This window comes from Talpa occidentalis, unplaced genomic scaffold (genome assembly GCF_014898055.3).
Source record: "Talpa occidentalis isolate TD23 unplaced genomic scaffold, MPIMG_talOcc4v2.1 talOcc4.15, whole genome shotgun sequence".
Lineage (NCBI taxonomy): Eukaryota > Metazoa > Chordata > Mammalia > Eulipotyphla > Talpidae > Talpa > Talpa occidentalis.
The window spans coordinates 53,329,226-53,355,823 of NW_023601543.1; the positions used below are offsets into that span (position 1 = coordinate 53,329,226).

The 26,598-nt window shown below is 40.0% G+C and overlaps 1 protein-coding gene across 2 annotated transcripts; it reads left to right on the plus strand.

The window, feature by feature from the left end:
- The first annotated feature begins 1,912 nt into the window (after positions 1-1,912).
- Positions 1,913-26,323, plus strand: ALAS2 (5'-aminolevulinate synthase 2). 2 transcript variants are annotated; one of them, XM_037513049.1, is made up of 10 exons: positions 1,913-1,982; positions 7,372-7,567; positions 8,202-8,324; positions 11,636-11,858; positions 13,354-13,538; positions 16,088-16,267; positions 19,129-19,293; positions 19,806-20,074; positions 21,475-21,637; positions 26,050-26,323. In XM_037513049.1, the coding sequence occupies exons 2-10, from the start codon at positions 7,387-7,389 to the stop codon at positions 26,211-26,213; spliced, it is 1,653 nt and encodes a 550-aa protein (XP_037368946.1). In that variant the 5' UTR covers positions 1,913-1,982; positions 7,372-7,386; the 3' UTR covers positions 26,214-26,323. The 2 variants fall into 2 exon arrangements, with proteins under 2 accessions (XP_037368946.1, XP_037368947.1); XM_037513050.2 differs by having other exon boundaries at positions 13,354-13,406.
- Positions 26,324-26,598: the final 275 nt, after the last annotated feature.

A 26,598-nucleotide genomic window follows, 5' to 3' on the forward strand; every position in this document is an offset into this window, starting at 1 on the left:
TGGACAATTCAAAAGAGGAAATAGGCAAATGATCAAGAAACATGAAAAATGTTAAATTTTAACAAAGCAAATAAAAGCAACATTGAGATAGCACTTCTAGGACCTATCAGATAAACATTTTTTTTTTAAATTGCTAAAAATAAATATGTTGGGCCTCCCTGGTGGTGCAGGTGGTTGAGCGCCACACTGTAAAGCTGTCTGCAGCCTCTGTAGCACCGGTTCGATCCCAGCCGGCCGGCGAGGGTCCCACATGGCAAAGCAGACCTCCCCTGTCTTGCCCGCTGCTCCCCTCAGCAGTGTATTTCGTCAGTCAGCCTGTTCTGCTCCCTGCTCTGTCTCTGGTGAGTCCTTTTACCCTCCCATGCATCTGGCCTGTACCAGGTTCTTGTATAAATAAATAAATAGAGCTTTAAAAATAAATAAATACAGGGCCTCCCCAGTGGCGCAGCGGTTGAGCGCTGGGTTGCGAAGCTGCCAGCGGCCTCTGCGGCGCAGGTTCAATCCCCGGTGCTCCCCTGCCACCGGAGGAGGGTCCCACATGGCACGCAGACCTCTCCTGCCGCCCGCTGCTCCCCTCAGCAGTGTACTTCAGTCCTTCTGCCTGCTCTGCTCCCCGCTCTGGCTCTGGTGAATTCTCTCACCCTCCCACACTTCTAACTGTACCCAGTGCATGTATAAACAAAACAAACAAACAAACAAATAAATTAAAAAAAACTTAAAAAAAAAAATAAATAAATATGTTTATGAGTTGGTGAGATAACAGACACAAGTACACTCTTATGTATCATTGGTGAGAATATATAACATATATATATATATATATATATATATATAGGGAAAATTGTCAGTATCAAATTTAAATGTCTGCATATAACCATTGACCCAGTAACTCTTCTTTTAAGATGCTACCTTATAAAAAAAATTCTCATTTTGCGCAAAGATGTTTACTGCAAATTATTCATAATTCTGTGATATATTTTCCATCGATAAGGAAGTTTTTAAATAAATTATAGTAGCATTCAGATTCTGAAATTCCATAAGGCACTAAACAGAATGAATTTACATGGAAAGACAAATGTGGCATATTGGCATATGGTAGAAGGAAAAGATGGGGATTTCACATCAATATCTAAAGTATGCTCTAATTTGTGTAAATATATTAATGGTGACAATCTGCTCTACAGATTAAACTGCCAGATTATGACATGATCCTGCTGTCCTAGGATTGAGAAGAGAAGATAGAAAAGAAGAAAAAAATTTAAAGGAATAGAGAAAGGATAATAGGAAGGAAAAGAGGAAAAACTTCAAAAATTTAACTCTATATTCTGTAAAGGTGTTTAGAATGTGGGATCTGGAATCAAACTGCCTGGGCTCATAGTTGGGCTCTGTACTTATTAACTGGGTGTTATCAGTTATTTGCCCAATTTCTACCTCTGTAACATGGAGACTAGTACCCATCTCATAAGGTTTTGATGTGGACAAACTAAGTTAATATATGTAAAGGATCTGGTACACTGTACTAAGTGTTCTCTTTACATGACATTACTGAAGTGCTACAACAACCTGGATGTCATCTATGGAAGTAAACTGTTAGAGTCTGTTCCACTTGTGCTACAGTTACTTCTGAGTTTTATTGCTTGTGCTTTAGTTGAGGAAATCATGGGTCAGAGAGGTGGTTTTATTCAAGGCTCCCTAGTCATATATAAGTGGTATGATTCTGAAGTCCTGTGAGCTCATTTTACCACTCCAAAGAGACAAGATTAAGAAAGCAGAGAGAACACAGTCAGTGCTGGATGAAGGGGGAAGTGAGAGGAGAGGGGACAAACACTGAGTTTTATCTCTAGCCAGGCCTTGAGATACCTTTGGGGCCAATGCAGCAGGGCCAGGCTGGGTGGGTGGAGTTGAAATAGGGGAAAAGGGATAAATGCCAAGTTCTGATCTACAGCAGCCACCCGTCGTTCGTCCTCAGTGCAGGGCAACAGGTAAGAGTGACTTTCAGCATGATTGATGCCTTCTTTCTGGTCTGCTTACCCACCTCAAAAATTGCATGTGCTAACTCTCTGCTTTGACTACATCTGACTTTGTTTCTTAGAATCTGTCTGCCTCATTTTCTTTTATTCCCCTCCCTATCCCTGGCCATGTCTTTTCCTGTCTTTCCCTGTTTTCTGCTTTCCTTTGCCCTTTCCCCTGTTTCCTCTACTTTGTTAGTTTTCAAGATCACTCACTTCTGTCTGTCTGTCTCTCTTCCTCTCCCCTGTCTCCTAAGGAGATGTCTTGATACTTCTTATGGCAATTTTCCATTCCTCCCTCACTTGGACTCTTTCTCTCTGGTCTCCCTACAGCAGAATTCAACAAGTCAGAGGTAGGGAGTGCAAACTTAGAGAATGAGAATTATGGACTGGGTAGGAAGAAATTTGAATGAATTGAGAGATTAATAATTAGAACAAATAAGGGGAGAAAGTATAAAAGGGATGCTTTGTCATGGAAAAAACTTATCCTAAAATTAGATTTATAGTCTCACCTTAATTGACTGCAAGACCCTAGGCAAGTCATTCACCCTCTGAATAAAAGGGTTTGTCATATGATTTTCACAACTTCTTGCAATTTTGATTATATGGTCTTCTATTTTTTTTCTGTCACTAAAATCTTATGATTCTTAGATTCCAGGTAACTAAAATTCTCTGATTCTTCCATGATGGGGAAAGGGTGCTAGGAAGGGAAGATCTGATGCTTCCAACTCTTCAAGAGAAATTACCACATCCCCTGCAGACCAAACTGTATCTTGCAAGCAGGCCACAACGGGAATAGAAGGGAAAGGAATTGTATAATGAATAGTTTATGACTATCTGTTGTGGTAGAGTTCTGATCACTGGGGCTGCAGAATGATACCAATCAAGAGAAGATTTTAATGTGCAGAGGAAATAATCTGTCACTTGGCCTGAAATTCACCAACATCATAGTTTTAAAACTCCTCGTAAAGATTGCCACACTATGAATGCATAACTTCTTAGTTTAATGGAATGAATGAATGTTCATCAGTGTCTGACATTTTATTTCAGCTAGAAATGTGTTGCTTTGGTAAAGGCATTGGTCATAATCCAGAATCAAATATCTCAGAAGAGGCCTATTAGTACAGCAGAGGGAAATGATGTCTGAAGTCAGGTTCTCAGTGAAGAAAATATATGGTATTATTTGAATCATACATAATTGTTAAGTTAGTAAACTTTAGAGTCAGACTGCCTAAATTAAAACCCTGGTTCTCCTACTTACTAGTTTTGTGACCTGGACATGTAACTTAATTTTTTAGGCCCTCAGTTTCCTCATCTTTGAAATAAAGTTTTTATCAATTTTTATCTCATCACGTTGTTGTGGATTTAATGAGAATTAATTAAGTCAATGCAGGTGAAGTATTTATAAGGGGTCTGGCATTTGAGCACTATGATATTTTTTGACAATCAGAACCATAAAGAATCTATGATGTTATGTACACCAATGTCTGTAGAGAAACTGAGGCCCACAGGGGAAAGTACAGAGCCAAAGTTCACATAATAAGTTATCACAAGATAAGGGCAAAAATCAGAGTTGAGACAGGAACCAGCTTTACATATATTTTTGAATATATATATATGATCTAGTATATTTTTAATATGCTTCTCTTTGGCTTTACCTTCACTTTCACTATACAGAAATGTAGAAAATAAAAAATAACAGCTACCACTTTTTCAGTGTTTTCTCTGGGATAGGAGTCCTTCTATATAGTTTATGTGGATTAATTTACTGAATTTTTACAACATCCCTGTGAAGTAGATTGTCTTTGTTATTATCTATGGTTTACAGATACAAGGCATTGAACAGAGATGTACTTTTCCAATGTTCCAGAGTTAGAGAGAAGATAGAAACAGGATTCAAACCCAAGCTCTCTGGCACTAGAACTTATGCTCTAAATACCCTAAGTTGACAAAACACTTCTTTGATTTAGTATTATTCACTCCAATCTCATGGTAGGTAGTAGGATGGAATGGAAACAGATCCTAAGGAACTAGACTATAAGGTTGTGGGTCAAAAAGATGGACTGGCAGTGAAGCAGGGCAAATTCCAGGAAAGGAGTATCAGAACAGGAGAAGTAGTGACTGGAGCTTAAAAGAACTTGGTAATTCAACAAATCCAAGTGTTTTCTACTTTCCCAGATCTCTGAAAATACCATGGTAAAAAGTGCCTTAGAGATGATGAATATATTGAATTTCTTCCATTTGTGTATATATAAGTGTGGGAATAGACTTTAATCCACCATCATCCAAAGGCATGACTGGACTTTGCCTCTGACCTTAGAAACTTCCTTTACCGCTATATATGCCAATTTCATCATTATTGTTATAGGCATTGATGTGGAGAAAGGAGTGTGCAGGAACCTGAAACATGGCCATCTGCCTTGCCTGCCTCTTCCTCACCATCAATAGGCAGGGTTAGCCCCAGGCAGATGCTCAGACAAGATTCCAGGAAGGAGCTCCTCTTTTCTCTCACACCCTGGTCTCAGCGTGGGGAGTGGTTAAACCACAGTAGAGATAAGCTATGGGAGCTTTATCTGTGTTGTACAGACTCAGTCTCATGCACTTTAGTCCTTGCAGGCAGGTTGGGTAAGGGAAACTCTTATGTCCAGATACAAGGGAGGCAATGGAGCCAATTCATTACCTACCACATGAGGTAAGCATAGCTGAGACCAGAGAGGGAAAGTGACTTTTCAAGAGCATCTGAAAGGGAATTGGAAGGGAATTGAAATTTAAAAAGCTAACTTCTGGAAAATTACCATGTACCTAGCACTGTCCTAAAGGCTTAACATGAGTGTCATTTAATTTTTCAGTTACCTCTTGACCTTTACTAATTTCAGGGCCGCACACCCTGACCCCACATAGCAAATTAAGCAAATGAAGCCTTGAGAGTTCAAGGGAGGATGTTTTTGGATGCAACAGGGGAAGAGATTGTTTTGTTTTTTTGAGATGGGGGAGGTTTCTTGCTCTGTGAGATATGGAAAGGAGGTGATGTTGCTATGCAAGAGGTAAAGATGTGGTCATATTAAGACACAGTCAGGAGTTGCTCCTATTCATTGTCCTTCACAGTATAAGGCCCCACATACTGGAGATGCTACTAGATTCTACTTGGTAGTTCTAGTGATGCCAGGGGTTTAGTCTTCCCACATCCCTCCATATCTCTCCCATTGTCCTGTCCCATATCTTTTTATTTTTTTAAATGGGAGTAACCTTGGTTTATAACGTTGTGATTTAGAGGTATAGGCTCTCCCCTTCCAGGTATTGTTACCACCCCACACCCACCACCAACACACCATAGTCCTCCACCACAGTCTATTTGGCTCACTCCCCACTTTGTTCTCTCCCCTCCCCTTCCCACACTAGTAGCCCCAGTTCTACAGGCAGATGTGTAGGGTTTGCTATTGGTTTGACTTAATTTCATCTTTTGTTTTGTTTCTCTATATTCCACATACAAGTGACACCACATGGTGTTTGTCTTTCTCTAACTGACTTATTTCACTTAGCATGATCCCCTCCATTTCCATCCACATTGATATAAATGGCAAGAGTTTGTCTTGCCTCACCTTTGATGCTTGATCTCCTGTTAGCTCTTTTTCACTTAATATGTTTCTCACTCTCATTCTTTCTGTTTTCCTCTTTGTATCTCTCAGACATCCCTCATTCCAACCCACAACCACCACCAACATAGTGACCTCTCTGTTTCTGTCGTCTGATCTTTTTTCTATTGCCTTCTATCACCCAGTCTCTCTCTCTCGTCCCCCTCAAAATGGCCATGCTCTTCTTCCCCTAACTCTTCTTTGTTCTTTCCCTTACCCCAAAAAACTCTAAGCAGCATTTCTTCTTCATAATTGTGCCTGGATGACTCTCTGCCTCCCCTGAATTTTCTGAGTCTTTATATATTGATCTTTCCTCATGTCCTTCTGTGTCCCTCTGTTTCTCTGTTTCTACCTCTTCCCTTCTCATATCTCCTCTCTCTCTCCCTTCCTCCCCTCCTCTCTCTCATCTCTCACACACACACATCTCTTTTCAATCTCATTCCCTATCCTTCTGCATTTTTTTAAACCTCTTGCCCTCTGTGCCTCTGTGTTCCTGGATCAGTCCTCTCCTTCTCTGCTCCTAGCTCTACCCTGTTTCCCCTTTCCCTGTCTTTGATCTCTTACTAGCAATTTCTATTCTAACTATATCACTACCAGTGCACCTTTGTTCTTCTCTCTCACATTCCTCCTTTTACCTTTCCTAATTTATATTTTCTTCTTACTCTTCCTTTATTATCATCCTTTCCCCTCCATATGGGTCTCTTGTTATTCATTTATGTACTCCCAATTAAATACCTAATATGTATATTTGGTTTATTTTTACCTGATCTCATTTTTTAAAGATTTATTTATTTATGCATACAAGAACTGGGGTACAGGCCAGAGGTAAGGGCAGTGAGAGGATTCACCAGAGATAGAGTGGGGAGCAGAACAGGAAATTGACTGAAATACACGCTGAGGGGAGCAGCAGGTGTGACAGGAGACGTCTGAGCCATATGGGTAGCTCTCTGGCTGGCCAGGGATCAAACTTGTGCTGCAGAGGTTGCAGATAGCTTCACAGTGTTGCACTTAACCCCTTGCACCACCAGAGAGTCCCCAATATTCTCTTTTCCCTTTCTCTCTTCTGTCTTATTCTCCACCTTTTCTTTCTTTTTTGTCTCTACCTTTTTTTCATTCGCTAATAGACTTGTTTTCCAGTGCCTTGTTTTTACTTCCTTCTTCTACCTGTACTTTCCTTAAGTCAGGATTAAATGCAAAGACATAGAAATACATCTTCAATAAGGTCCAGCTATTCTACTTAAGCTGGTACCTGTGACCTCAGGCTGTGACCTGCTCAGAAAACACTTTGGACAGAGCCTTAAGAGCTCTGGTGAATGATATCTGTCTGCATTAGCAAGCTGAATCTTCTCTTGACTGAGACCAATATTCTTAGAAATATTGGTATTCATAGAAAGATCCTTGGCCTTACATGTTGACCAAAGGTTTGACAGGTTGTCAACTTTCATCCTGCCACAATCACACTTCCATCATCCTCACCATCACAGAATGGGCCAATGGCAAAATCTGAGTCAGAATTCAGGTGTTCTGACTCTCTGATCCTCTCTAACACCTGATTGATACATTTAAGCATTGGAAAAGTTCTTACCCTGGAATGACAATAAGGGCATCTGTGAGGAGGGCAGCAAGCATTGATTGGGAGGGAAACTATAAGGAAAAGATCAAACACAGGAAAGACCCTTGACTTTTGTCCAGGCCATCATCATGAAATATTTCTTTCATATCTTCTGCAGGACTTTGGGCTCAAAATGGTGGCAGCAGCCATGTTGTTACAGTGCTGCCCAGTGTATGTCCGGGGCCACACAGGCCTCCTGGGCAAGGTAATTAAGGCTCACCAGTTCCTGTTTGGTATTGGAGGCTGTCCCATCCTGGCTACCCAACGACCAACTTTTTCTCACATTCATTTAAAGTCAACTAAGTCTGGAGGAGGTAAGAAGAGGCTGATGGCAAGTGATGGAGAATGTCTGGGTCCTGAAGACAATGTTACAAGTCATACTTGCCGTCATTTCCTAATAAATGGGAGGATTCTTGTGAAAAGTTTCAAGGCAGAATGAGCTGGGTTAAGGCCCAGCTGAAAGACATATACCTCAAATCTGACTTTTGTCAGTATCTCTAGAAGTGGTCTCACTCTCATGACCCTCATATTCTTCACTTCAGTTATGCTGAAACTGCTTAAAATTACCTGGAACAAATTTACTGTCTAAAGCTTCTATGCCTTTGCCCTTTATAAATATCTCATGCTTCTTACTTACATTGTGCATCATTTCATTTGTGAAGCTTACCTAGACCTCTAGTTTGTCCAATACTATTTCTGGGCCAGATTCCCTCTCCCTTCTAGACCTCCATAGCCAGTATCCTCCCTTGAATTCCATTATTGTTCATAATGTATCTTTAGCATGTATCATTTGCACCAGGTTAGTATCTCCCCTAGCACAGGCACGAGATTCATCCATTCCTATGTTTCTACCAGGTCCTGAGATAGAGCTTTAGGTATCAGCAAGCATTGTTAAACTGAACTTATGAACAGAAAGGTACTGCCACTTACTTTCTCTCCTTTGCATAGACTCTCCATCTTGGGCTAACAGTCAGTGTCCATTCATGCTATCAGAACTCCAGGATGGGAAGAGCAAGATTGTGCAGAAGGCAGCTCCTGAAGTACAGGAGGATGTGAAGACTTTCAAGACAGGTTGGAGTCAGGTTCCACTTCATCCATTCTTTGCTCCTAATGCTTGAACCCACTTCTTCACAGACCTGAGCTAGGTTAATCCAAGGACAGCTAGTACACATTCTGTGGTAAGAAGTCTAGATATTTCCAGGGGAAACATGACAGACAATAGCTTATACCATGCAGTGAGATGAACCCTCCCCAAAGCACACAAATGCATAGGCTCCTGCAATTTTACCCATAAATCTAAAATGAACACTCCAGAGTTCTGCCTGCTTTTACCCAAGTGGCAGAATGGGCCCTAGTAGGCTAGGCTCCCATATTTGAGCAATACCACTCTATGACAATCTAAATTTTCATGAAAGAGGAAGTGTTGAAAGAAAACATACCCTTTGGATGGGTACAGAGCCCCATATCAGCTCAACTGATGAACAACACTTGAGATTATCACATTTGAAAGATGACTATATTTTTGACATCTTCCATAGACCCTTTTAGGATATCATTCAGTCTGAAAAATTCAGAATTTAATTTTAATGATATTCAAAAGAAAAAAAATAAGGTGCAGTAGCTACCCTGTATCTACCTTTCAAATGTAAAACCCAGAGTGGCTGCCACTCTGCCAAGGGACAGTTCTAGTGAAATGAAGTATAGAGGTTTTCCTTACATTTGGGGTAAGTGGAGGCTTAATTTATAGAAAGTTACTTCTCTCTGAAGAAAGTTTCCCTACTTTATAAACTTGAATTTGCACATGTTATATTGAGTTTAAAGAGGACAGCATATGCTTTCTATTCTATCCTTCTGTCTTCATAGCCAATGAATTTCAACTCCTCCTCAGTGCTGCCTAGATCCCTAGCTTCAACCAGCCCAAAAAAGCCATTCTCCACTCCCCAGGGGCCAGAGCAAACTTCAGAGAAGTTCACCCACCTGATTCAGAAAAACATGGCTAATGGATTTGCTGAGGTAGAAATAAATAGGATAAAAATAGGGAAGGAATGCTGAAAGAGCTTCTGACATAGGAGAAAATAGCAAGGATGTGCTTTGTAACCAAAGGAGATCTGGGTTTAAATCATAATGCTAGCACTTGCTAGATATGACTGCTTTGGCAAGTAAGTCATTTCCTTTCCATGAGATTTTAACACCTACTTCAACAGGTTATCATGAGAAAGAAATGCAATTACATTTATGGAAGTGTTAATAGCTTGTTATGAGATGCCTCATCAAACATTGTTTTATCCTATTATTTCTTCACACTTCACTCAAAAAATCTCATCCTTCATAGAGAGGATTTTCCTGTCTCTCTTGTGTGCTTATATTCATCTTTTTTTTTATTTTCCTAACATAAAAGGAGTCCAATATATTACAAAATATTTTCAGTACTTACAGGACAGTATAAAGATGGAAATTTAAATCACTCAAAGTTCCATCATCCACCATTAAATTTTTGTTATATTTCTTTCAAATATTTTCCTATCACTAAATGCTTGTACAAACAGACAGACACACACATATATATATACTCCACCACTCCCACTGATACACATGTTCTTATTAAAAATATGATTTTATTCCACCAGAAGTTTGTTGTTGTGCTTTGTTCTCTTAATATGTCATGTGCATCATTCCATGTCCTTAATTATATAATAATTATTAATGGTTGAAGATGTGTTATATGGTATGAAGTATTACTGTTTAGTTAATCAAGAACCTAGAATTTATTTTATTGTTTCCAAATTTTTGTTCATGTTCTTCAGTTCATACTGTATGTTGATTTTATATACGCATAAAAGTACCCAAATATAATATACAGTGTTATCTTAGTCTTAGTATGGATATATTAGAGATTGTTTAGTTATTTCTCTATGGATTTGCATCCAATTTTTCATATTACAAACAGTGGTACAACAATGTAACCCTCATCACATAGATAAGCATTTCTCTAGGCTAGACTGTGAAAAATGGAAATCCTCAGGTGTAAAGGTATGTATACTTTAATATTAACAAATAAATATTGCCAATTGTAGCTCCAAAGTGGTTGTGCCAGTTATCAAAGAGAGTAAACATATTCTGACATCCTCTGCAGCACTTGATATCAAAGGTTTGAATCTTTATCAGTTTGATGGATGAAATTTGCTTTTGAAGTTAGATTTTCCATGATTAAACACCTTTTTCTACATTTGTTAAATTGTTTGCGTTCTTTGCCCATTTTTCTATTGGGTTGAAAAATTTTTCATGGTAAATTTTCAGAGTTGTTTTAAAATAAATTATAGATATCAAATACTTATTTTAAATATTCTACAAATATTTCTCCAGGTATGTTAATATATACTTTTAAAAACTCTTAATTCATATTTACAAACATCCCTGCAGCAAAGATGTTACCAATGTACACCCCTACCATGTAAGTTTTCATCTGCAACAATCATGAGTTCTAGAGTTAAGCAAACCCTTTGGCACACATTATTTCAATTGCTCCTGAAACTAGGATTGCTCCATTTTATAACAGTAGCAGTTAAAGCAGTGAATTCTATGTCACTTATTTGTAGGACACTTATATAAAGGATGCGTTTATCTGCATGAACTCGGTGAAGTTACTTAACCTTTCTATGCCTCCATTTCCTCATCTGTAAAATGGGTACACTAGCAGAACTTTCCAAATAAGATTGTTGTGAGGAATATATGAAATAATATCTATAAAGTTCCTAAGAGAGGGTATTACATGTAATAGGCACTCACTAAATATTGGCTATTATAGTATAATTAAACATTAGCTATTATTACTATTGTGATTACTTTAATCATAAGAATATTACTAATACTATACTCTATGTCAAGCATTGGTTTTGGTGTATTACATTCTGTTTGTCATCAGATGCTTACAATTCTTCAAGGAAGACATTATTAGCCCCATTGTATGGATGAGAAAATTAAAACTGAGAGGATTCATGACTTGCTCAAGGTCACACAATTAGGCAGCAAATCAATGACTGGAAACTACATCTGTTGACAATCTTTTCCAATAAAACAGAAAATAATGATTCCATTCAGAAGGCTGCTACACTAGCTTTAAGAAGAGGAATGGAAGCCATGCCAGGAATGGAAAACCTGAGTAAATATATGAAAAAATTGCCTAGTGAATGAATGAATGAGTAAGCAAAAGTATGGTTGAATGAAACAGTGAGGACTTATTGTGCCCCAATAAGTTAATGACATATCAAATAAATGAATAAGTGGAAAGAATCAGAGAACTCAAAATTAACATTAATAAAATATGGACTAGCCAGGAAGTGTTTTAAAATGCATTCTTTTCATTCTCATCTCTATTCCTGCAGGAAAAAATGTCTTTGGTTATGAACAGTTTTTCAGGGACAAGATCGCAGAGAAGAAGCAAGACCACACCTACCGTGTGTTCAAGACCGTAAACCGCTGGGCTCATGCATACCCCTTTGCTCAACACTTCTCTGAGGCATTTGTGACCTCAAAGGATGTGTCTGTTTGGTGCAGTAATGACTATCTGGGCATGAGTCGGCACCCACGGGTCTTACAGGCCACACAGTACGTAGCAGGGTCTGGGCCATGAACTAGGGTGACACATCCAGAGAAGAAACAAAGTCACATGTGAAAGGAAAAGAAAGAACTGACAGTGGAAACTTGGGTTCCATCCACCACCCCTTTTGTCAAAGGTCTTCTGGCATGTCTATTCCTCAGTCAGTCGACAAACCACATTTTCCAAATTATTGAGTATCCAGTGATGTGGAGAATATAGAAGACAAAGTAAGAAAAACTTTTCATAAGTTCTTACTCTGGCTATAAGATGAGTATCGCCAGAGATGGTGTGTGACCTCCTCTAAAGGGCCTTCCAGGCTGCTCAAGTGTAACCTAGCCTCTCCCTCCATCCTTGAGTGCCTTCAGACTGAGAAAGAGGGTGAAAATAACCCCATCCTCCCTATACTGTCCTCTCCATGGTCACATACAGCTCATACAGAATCACTTAATCAACACTGACCACCATTAAGAAAGAGAAACCTTTTTTGATTGCGGAATAATATTCCATTGTGTATATATATACCACATCCTCTTGATCCAGTCATCTATTTTTGGGCATTTGGGTTGTTTCCAGCTTTTACCTGTTGTAAATAGTGTAGCAATAAACATAGGGGTACAGGTGGTCTTTTGAATCAATGTTTTTGCGTCCTTTGGGTAGATCCCTAGGAGTGGAATTTCCGGGTCATATGGTAGCTCCATTTCTAATAGACTCCAGACAGCTTTCCATAGTGGTTGGACCAGTTTTCACTCCCACCAGCAATGTAGGAGAGTTCCTTTTTTACCACATCCTCGCCAACATTTGTTGTTGCTAGTTTTTTTGATATGTGCCATTCTTACTTGTGTAAGATTGTATCTCAATGTGGTATTGATTTGCATTTCCCTGATTAAAAGGAATGTTAAACATTTTTTCATATGCCTATTAGTCATTTGCATTTCCTCTTCAGAGAAATGTCATTTAAGTTCTTCTGCCCATTTCTTGACTGGATTGCTTGTTTTGTTTTTTGTTGAGTCATGTGAGTTTTTTGTATATTTTTGTGATAAACTCATGCCATTTGCAGTAATGTGGATGGAGCTAGAAGGATTTATGCTCAGTGAAATAAGCCAGAAGGAAAAAGAAAAATATCAGATGGTTTCACTTATAGCAGGAATATAGGGGAACCAAATAAGATATCAGTGCAAAAAGATAATTACAGTACAAAACACAACAAAGCAAAAACAGACAATTATAAATCAGAGACATACTTCAGGGGAAGAAGGAGAGGGATCAAAGGGAGAGAGGGAGGTCACAGGGGGCTGAGGTGATGGTGCAGGGTGCATTGGTGAAGGAAACTCTATGGGGACTACACCTGAGGTGGTGGGGGGAAGCAACTATTGTTTAAAAATGAACAATGATATAAAAAAATAAAAATAACTTTAAAAAATAAAAAGAGAGAAACCTACCCACATAATTTCTGTGTCTAACAAACATTCTTTCTTCTTGTCTTCTTTGTTTTCTTTTGGCCAGGGAGACCCTGCAGCGTCATGGAGCTGGAGCTGGTGGTACCCGCAACATCTCAGGTACCAGCAAGTTTCATGTGGAGTTAGAGCAGGAGCTAGCTGAGCTGCACCAGAAAGACTCAGCCCTGCTCTTCTCCTCCTGCTTTGTGGCCAATGACTCTACTCTTTTCACCTTAGCAAAAATCCTGCCAGGTAAGCCTGGATCCTGAGATTTGTTCAGGGTGGGTAACCTACACTACAGCATTCAATGGCACTGCCTTCAATACTCCTTTTTATTCTGAGTTCACTTGTTCCCATTGCCCTTCCTTTTTACTCACCTATGTATCCTCAAACACTGGATGATTACATCCTTATGCTTTCTTCCCTTCTGCACATAAGTTAAAGACCACTGCTGAGGAATATTGGCCAATCTCACAGAGTTGTATCACCTTCCAACTCAACTGGACTTTAAATACTCATAATTAGTGCATCAGTGTCTCCATACCAGCTTTTTCGAAATTTCTTTTCCCTTCTAAAACTTCTGACTACTTCCTCCTTCACTCTTAGCTAAGAACTTCAAATCTTACATCACACAGAAAATAGAATCAACAAGACAGGAATGACTTTAACTTACAACCACCAAACCTATATACTTATCTGATTATCTGTCTGTCATTCTTCAATTCTTCCTTCTTACAGCAGAATGCACATGTCTCCTGCCTAATGCTAATCCCTTCTCTTATATATTGGATCCCCTTTGGACTCCATCTTCCCACTCTCTCCCTCTAGCCAATATTGCCTTCAATTCATGGTCGGTGTTCTTCCATCAAAGCTTGAGCCTCAAGATGAATATAACTCTCCACCTTCTCTATCTCAATCCTGGGCTTATATAATTGGGTCCTTCATGCTGTCTAGCAATCCTATCTCCATGGCTAGTTCTCCAAGTCTCCAGGGAAGCTTTACCAAATCCCTTTCTCTTCAGCCTTACCACACTTCCACTTCACCTCACTCCACCTCACCAATAGCAGATGACTTCACCTCCTACTGCACTAAAAATAGAACACAGGCAACAATATCTTCAACTCCATGCCATAAACTTGCAAGCATTCCCACATGTCATCTCCTCCTTACTTCTCTCCTGTCACAATGGAAGAGGTGCCTTCTTTCTTGTTGACTAATCCTTCAGTTAATATTCTGTGTTCTATGCCCCTCTACCTTCTCAGGAATGTTGATCTTTCAGTTCCCTATCTCTTCTGTATCTTCAATATGTTTGTGTCTCAAAAAACCATTTCTCCTCATCACTCTCTACCTACTGTTCTCTTGATCTTGATTATAACAGGCAAACTGAGAGAAACTTTCCACCTGCTTCCTCACTTCTTGCTGATTCCTCAGTACACTGTAAACATCCACTGTAAATAAACTGCTAATTTGAATTTTTCTGAAGTCAAACATAATTCCAACTGAATCCAAAATCTTTAGGAGTTTTCTCAGTGAACCCCCTCCTCAACCACTTGAATTCAACTTCTTTTAATTCCCACTGTTACCATTCTAGTATAAACAAACATCACTGTCTTGATTTCATCTTTGTCCTCCCAAAATCTATTCTTTACAGCAGTTAGAATATTTAAAATATGTAAACATAAAAATAAAATTGCAAACATTTCTTGTTATTCCTCTACCCAAAACACTTTAATAAATTTCCATTACCCTTAATCTCAAATCTAAACTCATCATGGTGATCTGTAAAGCCCTCAATTATCTGACTTCTAGCTACCTCTTCAGCTTCATCTTTTGAACCTTCTTCTTGCTCTTTTACCCAGTAATATATTCCTTCACTCTCCTATTAGCAAGTTGTTTATTTGTACATTCACTCAAGAAATGTTTACTTAGTATCTACTGTGTACATAGCCTTATGCTTGGTACAAGAGGCAGAAAGATTATTTTTTCAATGTAGCTCTTGTTCTCAATAAACTTCCAATCTACCTATCCTTAAACCTAGATCCTCCAGGAAGCCATACCTAATTTCCTTAGATACAAGGGATCACTTATTCTAATGAAAGGCCACAGTTCCCAGATGTTAGTGAAATTTTGAGGGGCTAGTAATCACTGCCTTCCACCAGATTCCAATGTCCACTGGCTCTCCTAGAAATGCCTGGTCCTAGACAAAGTTAATCTCCTCTCTGGACCTTACTTTCCTCACTTGTACAGTAATGGGGCTGAATTTCATGGTCAATAACAGTGCTGTCAACTATGACATGCCATTAGCTTATGACTCAAACTGTGAAAGTATGATAAATATTCACCCTGTAACTATTATTAGAGGAATACTACCTATAAGAGTTGGAAGTTTATTCAGGTCAAGAAAAATCTAGCATCAGTTCAAGTCTACAAGCATTCCCGGGGGGGGGGACTGTTTTCTGAGGTTCAATCTTATGTGTCTAGGAGAAGGAATTTAAGCCCTGTCCTTTGGAAACTTTAGAGCTTCTTGGAAAATGAAAATCTCCTCAAACACAAAATATCCAGAGGCCTGATCAGGATTAGAAATGACTGGAGACAAGGGTTAGGGGTCAGAATTTCAGGACAGGGGAGTTCTTCCAAGAGAGGAAGAAGTGTCACAAAAGCTTCCAGAGGGGAGGGAAGCAGAGTAGCATCTTCTTGATTTCAGGCCATTGTTGGCTCTCTGCTCCTACTAGGTCTATCTTGAGTTTGAAGTGGGAATACATGGACAGTAGCTTAGAATAATTATGCATCTGGTTCCACAGGGTGTGAGATTTACTCAGATGCAGGCAACCATGCTTCAATGATCCAAGGTATCCGCAACAGTGGAGCTGTCAAGTTTGTCTTCAGGCACAATGATCCTGACCACCTGAAGAAACTGCTAATGAAGTCTAATCCTAAGACACCCAAAATTGTGGCCTTTGAGACTGTTCACTCCATGGATGGTATGTATATGTGTGAATATGTTTACTAATATTGGCCTTACAAAAGTCACAATGATAATAACTAACATTTACAGAGCACTTCTATTATGTGCCAAGCAAAATTATTAGTAGCTAACATATATCATTTCACTTAATCTGTGAGGCAAATGGTATTATTATCTCTTCATTCACATGAGGAAACTGAGACACAAACCAGTAAAGTAACTTGCCCCAGGTCACACAGTCAGCAAATCCAAAGGATGGAGGCAGCTGTTATGTTGATTTTACAGCTTAAGAAAATAAAGTTCAATTACAGCACCCAATTTGTACATTGGTGTACATTGGTGCCAAAGTGATTACTTGCATCCTAGGATGTGTAATTCAAATTCCTTCACACAATACTCCCTCCATTAGAAACGATGTTCAAATCAATCTCCAGAGTTTACTTTCTGCAATAGAAAACCTCACAAACCATTGTCTGGGATCCTGTTTCCCCAAAGTAAAACTTGTGGTTGTAAGAATTACAGATGACAAAAGTTATTACATTTATTAGAATCTAAGTAAAAGTAAATGACTTTTGTCTTCCACCTCTTTTCTTCCCCCAACTGAAACAATGCCCAAATCATTCTATTGTTGCACCTCTTGAACAGAAAGCATGTCTCTTAGGCATTACCTAAGGCATGTCTTAGGCATTACTTCTTTGGCATGTCTCTTAGGCATTGTTGAAGGAAAGAGGTCTTCACTTCCATTTCAATTTGTCTCTTTTCCAACTTAAAAAAAAAGGAGAGTGCATAGCATTCCCTGATTTAGTCAATGTCATCAGCATCAGTTGAATCAGATTATCCATGTTCAAATATCAGCTTGACAACTTACTAGGTGGCAAGTTTCTTTCTTTTATTAAATTTATTTATTTATGCATACAAGAATTAGGGTAGAGGATTCACCAGAGACAGAGTGGGGAACAGATCAGGCAGATCGACTGACATACACTGCTGAGGGTACCAGTGCGCGCGTCAGAAGAGGTCTGCTGCGCCATGTGGGTCAGCTACCTGTATCAAACTCGTGCTGCAGTGGCTGCGGATAGCTTCATGGGTTGCTTCTTAACCCCTTGTGCCACCAGGGAAGCCCTCTCTTTTTCTTAAAGGTTTATTTATTTATGCATACAAGAACTGAGGTACAGGCCAGAGGTACAGGGGTGAGAGGATTCACTGGGACAGAACGGGGAACAGAACAAGCAGACTGACTGAAATACACTGTTGAGGGGAGCAGTGGGCAAGACAGGAGAGGTCAGGCGTGCCATGTGGGTTGCTCGCTGGCCTACCGGGGATCGAACTTGTGCTACTGTGGCTGCGGATAGCTTCACAGAGCTTTGTGCCACCAGGGAGGCCCTGGGCAAGTATCTTAATTTTTCTACCTCAGTTGCCTTATTTGGAAAATGGAAGTGATGGTAACAGAATGGTTGTGAGAATTAAATGAATGAATATGTGCTAAGAACTTATTGCCACGCCCACTCTCACATTTATACAAATAGTAATAAAATATTATATGATCATATTTCTACCACTGAGACTAATTTATTATTTCATTGGTGGAAAACATGTTGGGGCTTTTCTATTTCCTTGCAAATAAATGGTGGAAATATATGTTTTTGGTAGAAACTCTGCATAAACTATCAGTCCTGGTAATGAATTTCTCCCATTGAAATGATGCTTGAGATATACACTGTTTTCTGTCTCAGGCTCTACTTATTCTTGGCTCCCCAAATGCTGTCACTCCAATTGCTCATATTTTCTAATTCTGGCCTGGAGCCCTGTTTCCACCTGAATAAGTTTCTTCTATATTCAAGCTTCCCATTCTTCATCAATTGCCAAGTATGGGGAAATGCAGAAAGTGTGGCTTTTTATATATACATAATGGTCACAAAGCCTATATATGAGGTTTACTGTCATTTGAAGACCTTATAAGCAGCTATCAGCATAGAATGTATTTGGAATAACATGGGGAAAAGGGTAAATTGGTATGGAAAAAATGGAGAGGAATATATTTTTAATTCACTTTAATTCAGGAGATTGAGACTAAGCCTGTGGGAGTGTGCCAACACTGACAGAAATAAGAGAGAAATACTCCCACAGAGACAAAAAAGACAGAGACAGAGGCACAAATAAACTTAGAAAGAGGTATAAAGATACAGAGAAAAAAAAAGTCTGGAGCAGAAAGATAGTCAGAGGTAGATAGAAAGGGGAGAGAGAACCAGAGAGGAAGGAAAGGGAAAGTAAGAGGAAAAACAAAAACAGAAAAGAAAAACAGAGACATAAAAGCAAAGATAGAAATGACCACAAAAAGAGATAGTGGCAGAAATCCAGAAAGATAGAAATGGGAAAGACTGGTGAAAAGTGACAGGGGTGCCAAAAGTACCTGGCTGAAGCAGTGAGTGGGATCTGAAATCAAGACTGCATTAACCTGGGGGAAAACGTGACTTTATTTCCAATTTATTTAAACAAAGCTATCATTCAGGTTAGCGCCAACCCTACATTGAAATATGCAGACTTAAAGGGGAAAAAAGGAAGCAGAGAAAGGTTGGAAAATGGTACAAAAAGAGGAAGGAAGGGAGGTAGGGAGGGAAGGAGAAAGGGAGAAAGGGAAAGACACAGGGAGGGGGAGAGAGGAGGGGAGTGAAGAAGGGAGGAAGGAAGAAAGGATAAGCTTCAATAACAGGCTGGGGGAAACACATACTCCTTGGGTAGGAGTGGAGTGAAGGGTTGGAATAGTCCCAACTGAGGGTGCACACCCTTCCCAATTTCTAATGGGCGCCAAATTTTGTGCTAGAGATTGAGCAGAGGGACAGTTATGATCTCCTAACACTATTCCTTGGTTTTGCTCAGGTGCCATCTGTCCCCTCGAAGAGTTATGTGATGTGGCCCACCAATATGGTGCTCTGACATTTGTGGATGAGGTTCATGCTGTAGGACTGTATGGGTTCCGAGGAGCTGGGATTGGGGAGCGTGATGGAATTATGCACAAGATTGACATCATCTCTGGAACTCTTGGTAAGTTAGTTTGTTGGTGCACCCTTATGTGCAATTCAGAAAGGAAGCCCGTGCAAGACTATTTTCTTCCTCCACCACAAAACCTGCAGGAGCTGTTTAGGTTGAAGTCACAGCTCCTGGCTGCTGACCTCCCTACTGCAGAGTTTCTGAGAAAATCTGGGAGGTTTTTTTGAAAAGACCCCTGAGCTGGGCCAAATAGCCAGGTTCAACTCAGTAAGTGAAGAGTTGTAGTTTTAAATGTTCCATCCCCTCACAACAGTTCCAAGCTTCATCTCAGCACCATCTTTGGCCTTAACCAGCTGAAGGTCCCCACCCAACTACTGCCTATCTAATCTTTGCATATGGCAGCAGAATTATCAGATTTGTCTGTCTTGTCATGGACAGGAGAGATGGGCAGAGGCCTGGGAAGGGAGTCTGGAGTCCTAGCTCCTGGTACACCTCCTGGTGTTACCTGGGGCATGATCCTGTTCCTCTGGGAACTGATATGGGGTCCTTCTTCTCCTTATATCCAGGCAAGGCCTTTGGCTGTGTAGGTGGCTATATTGCCAGCACCCGTGACTTGGTGGACATGGTGCGCTCCTATGCGGCCGGCTTCATCTTTACTACTTCACTGCCCCCCATGGTGCTCTCTGGGGCTCTGGAATCTGTGCGGCTCCTCAAGGGAAAGGAGGGTCAAGCCCTGAGGCGGGCCCACCAGCGCAATGTGAAGCACATGCGTCAGCTACTAATGGACAAAGGCTTTCCTGTTATCCCCTGCCCAAGTCACATCATTCCCATCCGGGTGAGCCCCAGCCTGCCCATTGCCCTCCCAAGCTTTCTCTTCTGTGGGACTTCCCACACTCAGCAACAAACACCTGCTCCTATCATCAACTCTGCTTTCTTGTCAAACATTTTCCTTATTCCTAACTTTGTTACCTTTTTGAAAAATTATCAGTCATTCTAGATTATCATTTTTCTTGCATAGCTATTATCTCATGCTTATTAGACAGTCCTCACCCTCATGATATTGACTACTGATGACCTGTAATTCAGAGTTTTCAAATTGTGAATCAAGATAACTAGTGGGCCACAAAATCAGTCTAGTGGGTTATTGACTAACATTAAAAAATAGAAGCAGAATAGAAAGCATTAGAGTACATAACACTCAGTAAAGGTATCATTCTGAGAAATTTGTTTTCAGCTTTGTATGTGTGTATATGCACATGTATCGGGTTGCTGAAAAAGTCATGACACATTTTTGCTTGAGCAACATAGAAAAAATGTAACTTTTCCAACAACCCAATATCTGTGTATGGTATTGTCATGGTGTAATGCATATTTATTACTAAGAATTGAAGTCAGAAAATATAAAATCAAAAGTCGTGGAACTAGCTGCTGTTTTGGATTCCCAAATATGTCTGAGTGGTTATTGCCTTAAAAATGAACTGCTACTTCTTTTTAAATAACATCTATTTGTGTGTGTTGTGTAGGAAGGACCATTTTTTTGTGACTGTTTTATGGGTAAGAAAGAAAGTCATTGCTCTTTGGGCTAGCCCAATATTCCCTTGCAAGACCACTTTTATAAATACCTGTTTTTTAAATTAACCCAGTGACAACATCCCAGATGTGGTTTCTTACCCAGAACCACCCCAAATTGTCATATCAGCTAATTAAAACCAATGTGTTTGCTCAGCAAACAGCTTCAAGACAAGATCCCTAGTTCCCATCCCCTTCAAACTTGATTGCTGCCTCTGAACAACTTCTCATTAGAAATTCTTTTTTTAAAGATTTATTTATTTATGCATATAAGAACTGAGGTACAGGCCAGAAGTTTGGGGTGGGTGAGAGGATTCACCAGAGACAGATTGGGGAGCAGAACAGGCAGATTGACAGAAATACACTGCTGAGGGGAGCAGTGGGTGAGTCAGGAGAGGTCTGCTGCGCCATGTGGGTCGCCTCCCTGGCACCTGAACTGCAGTGGTTGTGGATAGCTTCAGAGTGCTGTATCTTAATCCCTTGTGCTACCAGGGAGGCCCTCATTTGAAATTCTTAAACTGCCATTGCCTTAACCCTTTATGAAAAAATATGCCCCAAAATGCAGTGATGTTCATTGATTTACAATAGTCCCCCCCTCCTGCTTAATGGAGCCAGTGATATTAGGGCAGGCTGGCAGATACTGACAGGTTTTTCTCCTGGGCTTAGGTGGGTGATGCAGCACTGAACAGTAAGGTCTGTGATCTCCTGCTTTCCAAACATGACATCTATGTGCAGGCCATCAACTACCCAACTGTTCCCCGGGGTGAGGAGCTGTTGCGTCTAGCACCCTCCCCCCACCACAGTCCTCAGATGATGGAAGACTTTGTGGGTAAGTCTTCAATATGGGTATCTACAGTACTCTCCCTCCCTTCAACCCCAGGATTTGAAGAAGTTGAGATAATGGAAGTCATTCAGTTTAAAAATATATTTCTGGAACATCTGTTGCATATTAGACCCTATAGTGAGGTCATAAATGAATGAGAAATAGTCCCTAGACTCATAGAGCTCACTTTTGCTGGGGAGGCCATAGAGGACACAATGACTCAAAGGGGTGAGCAAAGTTCAAAAAACACAGTGCATGGGGAGTTGGGGGAATAGAGAGGAGGGGCCTAACACAACCTGTGGGGTTCAAGAGAGGCTTTATAGTGGAGGTGACACCTGAACTGAATCTGCAAGGTAAGTGGTATTGCATCAAAAGAAGAAATTGAAATGGTATTCCTAGCAGAGGGAAGAGCTTGAAGAAAGGGCAAGGAGGATGGTAAGAAGCAGCCTGGGACAAATCAAGAAGCAGGTGTTATTGAAATGTAGAGTAGCAGGAATGGTGTGGAGAAGAGGAGTGTCAATCTATGAGTTTACAAAGACAACTCAATACAGGGACTGGATTGAAAAGCTTATGAAGTTGACCAATAGCTTAGGTTTTACTCTGAAAGATGCCAGTTTAGTCAATTCATTTAAATTTTACTGAATTTTTATTGGCTTAGGTTTATAGTGCAGGGTATAGCATAGAGCAGGTGTTCATTTCAAGTTTGGTTAGATGAAATACATGTAAGCAATCAATGATCTAATATAGGAGATATAGACATTGACATACTAGTTCAATATGATAAGCTCCAGTACTCTGGAAGCTGGAGGAAGAGAGCTCATTTATGTTATAAAGGTTAGGAAAGGGGAAATTGGGAAAATTTAAAAGCAGGAATCCCTTGTGTTGTACCTTGAAGTACATGTGATATGATATAAAGATATTCCAGAATAAGGGAATTCATGGATAAAGATACAGAGATAGGAAAACATAGGGCATGCACTGGCAAAAATCTTTTTGTTTGTCTAGAGCATAAGCAGTATTTGAGTTCAAAGATAAAAAGGTAGGTGTCACCTATTCAATCATTTAAAAACTTGAAATAATGCTAACTAATATTAGGTACTTACCATGTACCAAGCACTGTTCTAAACACTTTCCATGTATTAGCTTATATAATCCTCAAGGGATAGAGATACTGTTATCATTTCCATTTGATGAATGTGGAAATTGGGGCATACAAAATATAGTGCCTAGTTCAAGGTCACACTGTGAATAATAGCTTTGAACTGGGGATTCTTCCTCTACCTCTATGGTCATAACCACTATCTACTACTCTGAGCTGATGATCCAGATTTCTGGAGCTTTGCTCAGTTCTCTCAGTTTCTCTGGGCTTCAATTATATAACATGCAGTTCTCTGAGTGTCCATTTATGCAGGGTTTTTTTCAGAAAAGATATATGAATGACATACACAGTCACCCTACAGTCCTTTCACACCACTTCCAACCCATCCTGAAATCCTGTGACTATTCTCTACAATTTCTCTCAACTCTCTTCATTTCTCAGTGCCATTCCTTTAATCCATGTCAATGTGCTTTCTTTTGAATTTTTCTGCTTCTCTCTTGTTTACTTCCAATCCCTTCTCCATAGTGACCACAGATATATTTTTCTAAAAATTTGACCATATTACTCTCTTGCTTAAACCTCTCCATGTTTCCCTGTTGTCTTCACCAGAGCAATAGTGAAAGTATATCACTCCAAGGTGATGTAAGTAAGATGTTCCAGAGCTAGGGGACTTATTAGAATTCTGTTTACTTTTTGTTTTAAAAAATAAGGAATTAAATATTACTGATAATGATCTTTAATATATAGAGACTGACAATGATACATGTATACAGTATATAAATGCACAAATAAAGTTACATGATACAATGTTTGTACTTACCTATATATACTCCAAAATTTGGAGAAGAGTGGCCTGAACAACAGTTGAAGTTTCTTGACATGACATTCAATTGCTTCAAAATGGTGACCTCACCTATGCCCTCACCTCTTCACATTCATTTTATTTCTCCAGTTACACTGAATGACTTATAGTTTCCTCATTTGGCTCTACTTTCTTACCTCTGAAACTTTACTAATGACACTTCCTTCTGATTGGACTTCACCCCTTCCTTTAGCTTACCTCCTTTCATCTCATTTATCAGACATCCTTTCACTCACTCCTTAAACAAATATTTGAGTACCTACTGTGTGCTAGTCACCACTCTAGATGCTGCATCCCATACACCAGTATTAGCCGCAAACAAAACCGACATAAAATCCGTATCCTTCTGGAATTTATATTCTAGTGGAAGAAGATAGAAAAATAAGTAAATTTTATGGTATGGTAGTTCTTAATGTTAAGGAAAAAATAGAGCAAGGTAAGGGGGGTAGGAAGTGCTGGGAAGATAGGAACTAGTTTTGAGAAAGATTGTACTATGAAATAGTTTTAAGGGTAGAGATCATTGAGACGGCAATTGAGCAACATATGAAGAAGTAGACTTAGCTAGCAGTATCTAAGCTATCCCAAACAGAGGGAACGTTCTAAGGGAGGGAAGACCCTAAGACAGATGTATTCCTTATTTTATTTAAGGAGCAAGGAGATGTGTGGAATGCAAGCAAAAGGGAGAGAGAAAATTGAGGAAAGAGGCAATATGGGGCCAGACTTTGTAGGACATTGTGGGGCATTGGAAGGATATTGGCTTTAACTCTGAAGTGGAGAGTCATTGGAAGGATTTGAACAGAGGAGTGACATATCTGACTCAGGGGCTAATGGAACTGCTCTGACTTCTATGTTGAGAATAGACCAAAAGGGAGAAAGAATAGAAGCAGGTAGGTCCTTAGAGGGTTACTTCAATATTCCAGATTAGAGATGATGGTGGTTTAGACTTGATAGCACTGGAGGTGATGATAAGTGGTCAGATTTTGAAGGCGAAGCCAATAGTATTTTCTAGATAGATTAGATGTGGCAGAGGAGAGAAATAAAGGATGGCTCTGAAATTTTGGGACTGAGCAACTGAAATACAATGAGATGGGTAAGACTGAAAGCAGAGTAGGTGGAGAAATCTGTAGCTAAGTTTTGCTCATGTCAAACTAGAGATGTCTATTAGAAATCCAAGTGGAGATTAATAGATAATTGGATATACAAGTCTAGAATTCAGAGAGGTCTGAATTAGAAATGAAAATTTCAGAATCAGCATTTAGGTGGCATTTAAAACCATGATACTAGATGAGATCATCAAGTGAGTGAGGATAAAAAAGCAAAGGACAGAGTCCTGGCGGGCATTTGACAAATTTCCAACAGTGGTGTTATATTCTTCCCTCTGGGTTCCCATCCACTCCAGCAACACCTCTAACCCCACAACACTGATGAAACTGTGTTTACTATCAGAGTCGTCCTTATCAGGCTTGGAGTTTACAAGCAGATAAATTTGCTTCTTGGTCCACAGAATGCACTGTACTTAGGGAGTGGTCCAGGCAAGACCAGTTGTTTCAAATTGTGTCCAATATATACTCCCCTATCTTCTATTTTTATTTTTTATTTATATATATTTTACATTATTGTTCATTTTTATACTATGTTTGCTCCCCTCCCCGCTCAGGTGTAGTCCCCCTAGAATTTCCTTCACCAATCCACCCATGCACCATCACCACAGTTCCCTATGCTCCTCCCTCCTCTCTCCAATCCTTGTCCCTCCTCCTCCCCTGTAGGATGTCTCTGGTTTATAATTTTCTGTTTGTTTTTGTTTTGTATTGTTATTTCCCCCCTGATGTCTTATTTGGTTTCCCTATATTCCTCCTATAAGTGAAAATATCCATTGTTTTTTTTTTTCTTTTTCCTTCTGACTTATTTCACTGAGCATAATTCCTTCTAGCTCCATCCATGTTGCTGCGAATGGCATTAGTTATCTTCTTTGATTACTGAATAGTATTCCATTGTGTATATATACCATCCTATTTTTTTAAAGATTTATTTATTTATTTGTTTGTTTGTTTATTTATTTATTTATTTATACAAGCACTGGGTACAGTCAGAACCGCGGGAGGGTAAGAGGATTCACCAGAGCCAGAGCAGGGAACAGAACAGGCACACTGATGAAATACACTGCTGAGGGGAGCAGCGGGCGGCAGGACAGGTCCGCGCACCATGTGGGACCCTCACCGGTGGTCTGGGATAGAACCGGTGCTGCAGAGGCTACAGGCAGCTACATAACCCAGCGCTCAACCACTGTGCCACCAGGGAGGCCTACCATCCTATCTTTTTTATACCACAGCAACAGAAGAGGCTACTTCTAGTTTTCAGTCATCTCAAATGGTTGTGGGGATCATTATCTGTACCTTGACCCAGGGATATGAAAACCTAGTCTAACTAGTTCTTTCCCTTCTTCCATACCACATTCAGAGAAGCTGCTGGTAATCTGGTCTGAGGTGGGGCTACCTCTCCAGGATGTGTCCGTGGCTGCCTGCAATTTCTGTCGCCGTCCTGTGCACTTCGAGCTCATGAGTGAATGGGAACGTTCCTATTTTGGGAACATGGGACCTCAGTATGTTACCACCTATGCTTGAGAAGTCAACTGCCTCAGATCCCCACCCCAATAGCCCTTCACTTGGGGCTGGACCTCCTCCTGTCCTCTGCTTTGTTGTGTGCCTCTAGCTGACTTGAATCTGAAAATAAAAAGCAAACTGCAGCACTTGTGTAGCCTTTTGTTGGACAAGAACTGACAACTGCACTTTAACTGACTCCTTCAAACAAGTGGCAGAGCCATGAGGAAACCACAGATCATTTGTTGGTCTGACCACCCACCCCATTTTACTGATAGGAAACTGAGATACAAAGAGAGGAAGGAAATGGCTAAAAACTACACAGCGAGTTGCATGAAGAGCCCAGATACTTGGCAGTTTCATTTACAATGGCTCTTTCCCAATGGTTTTGACAAATATCCAGGGACTG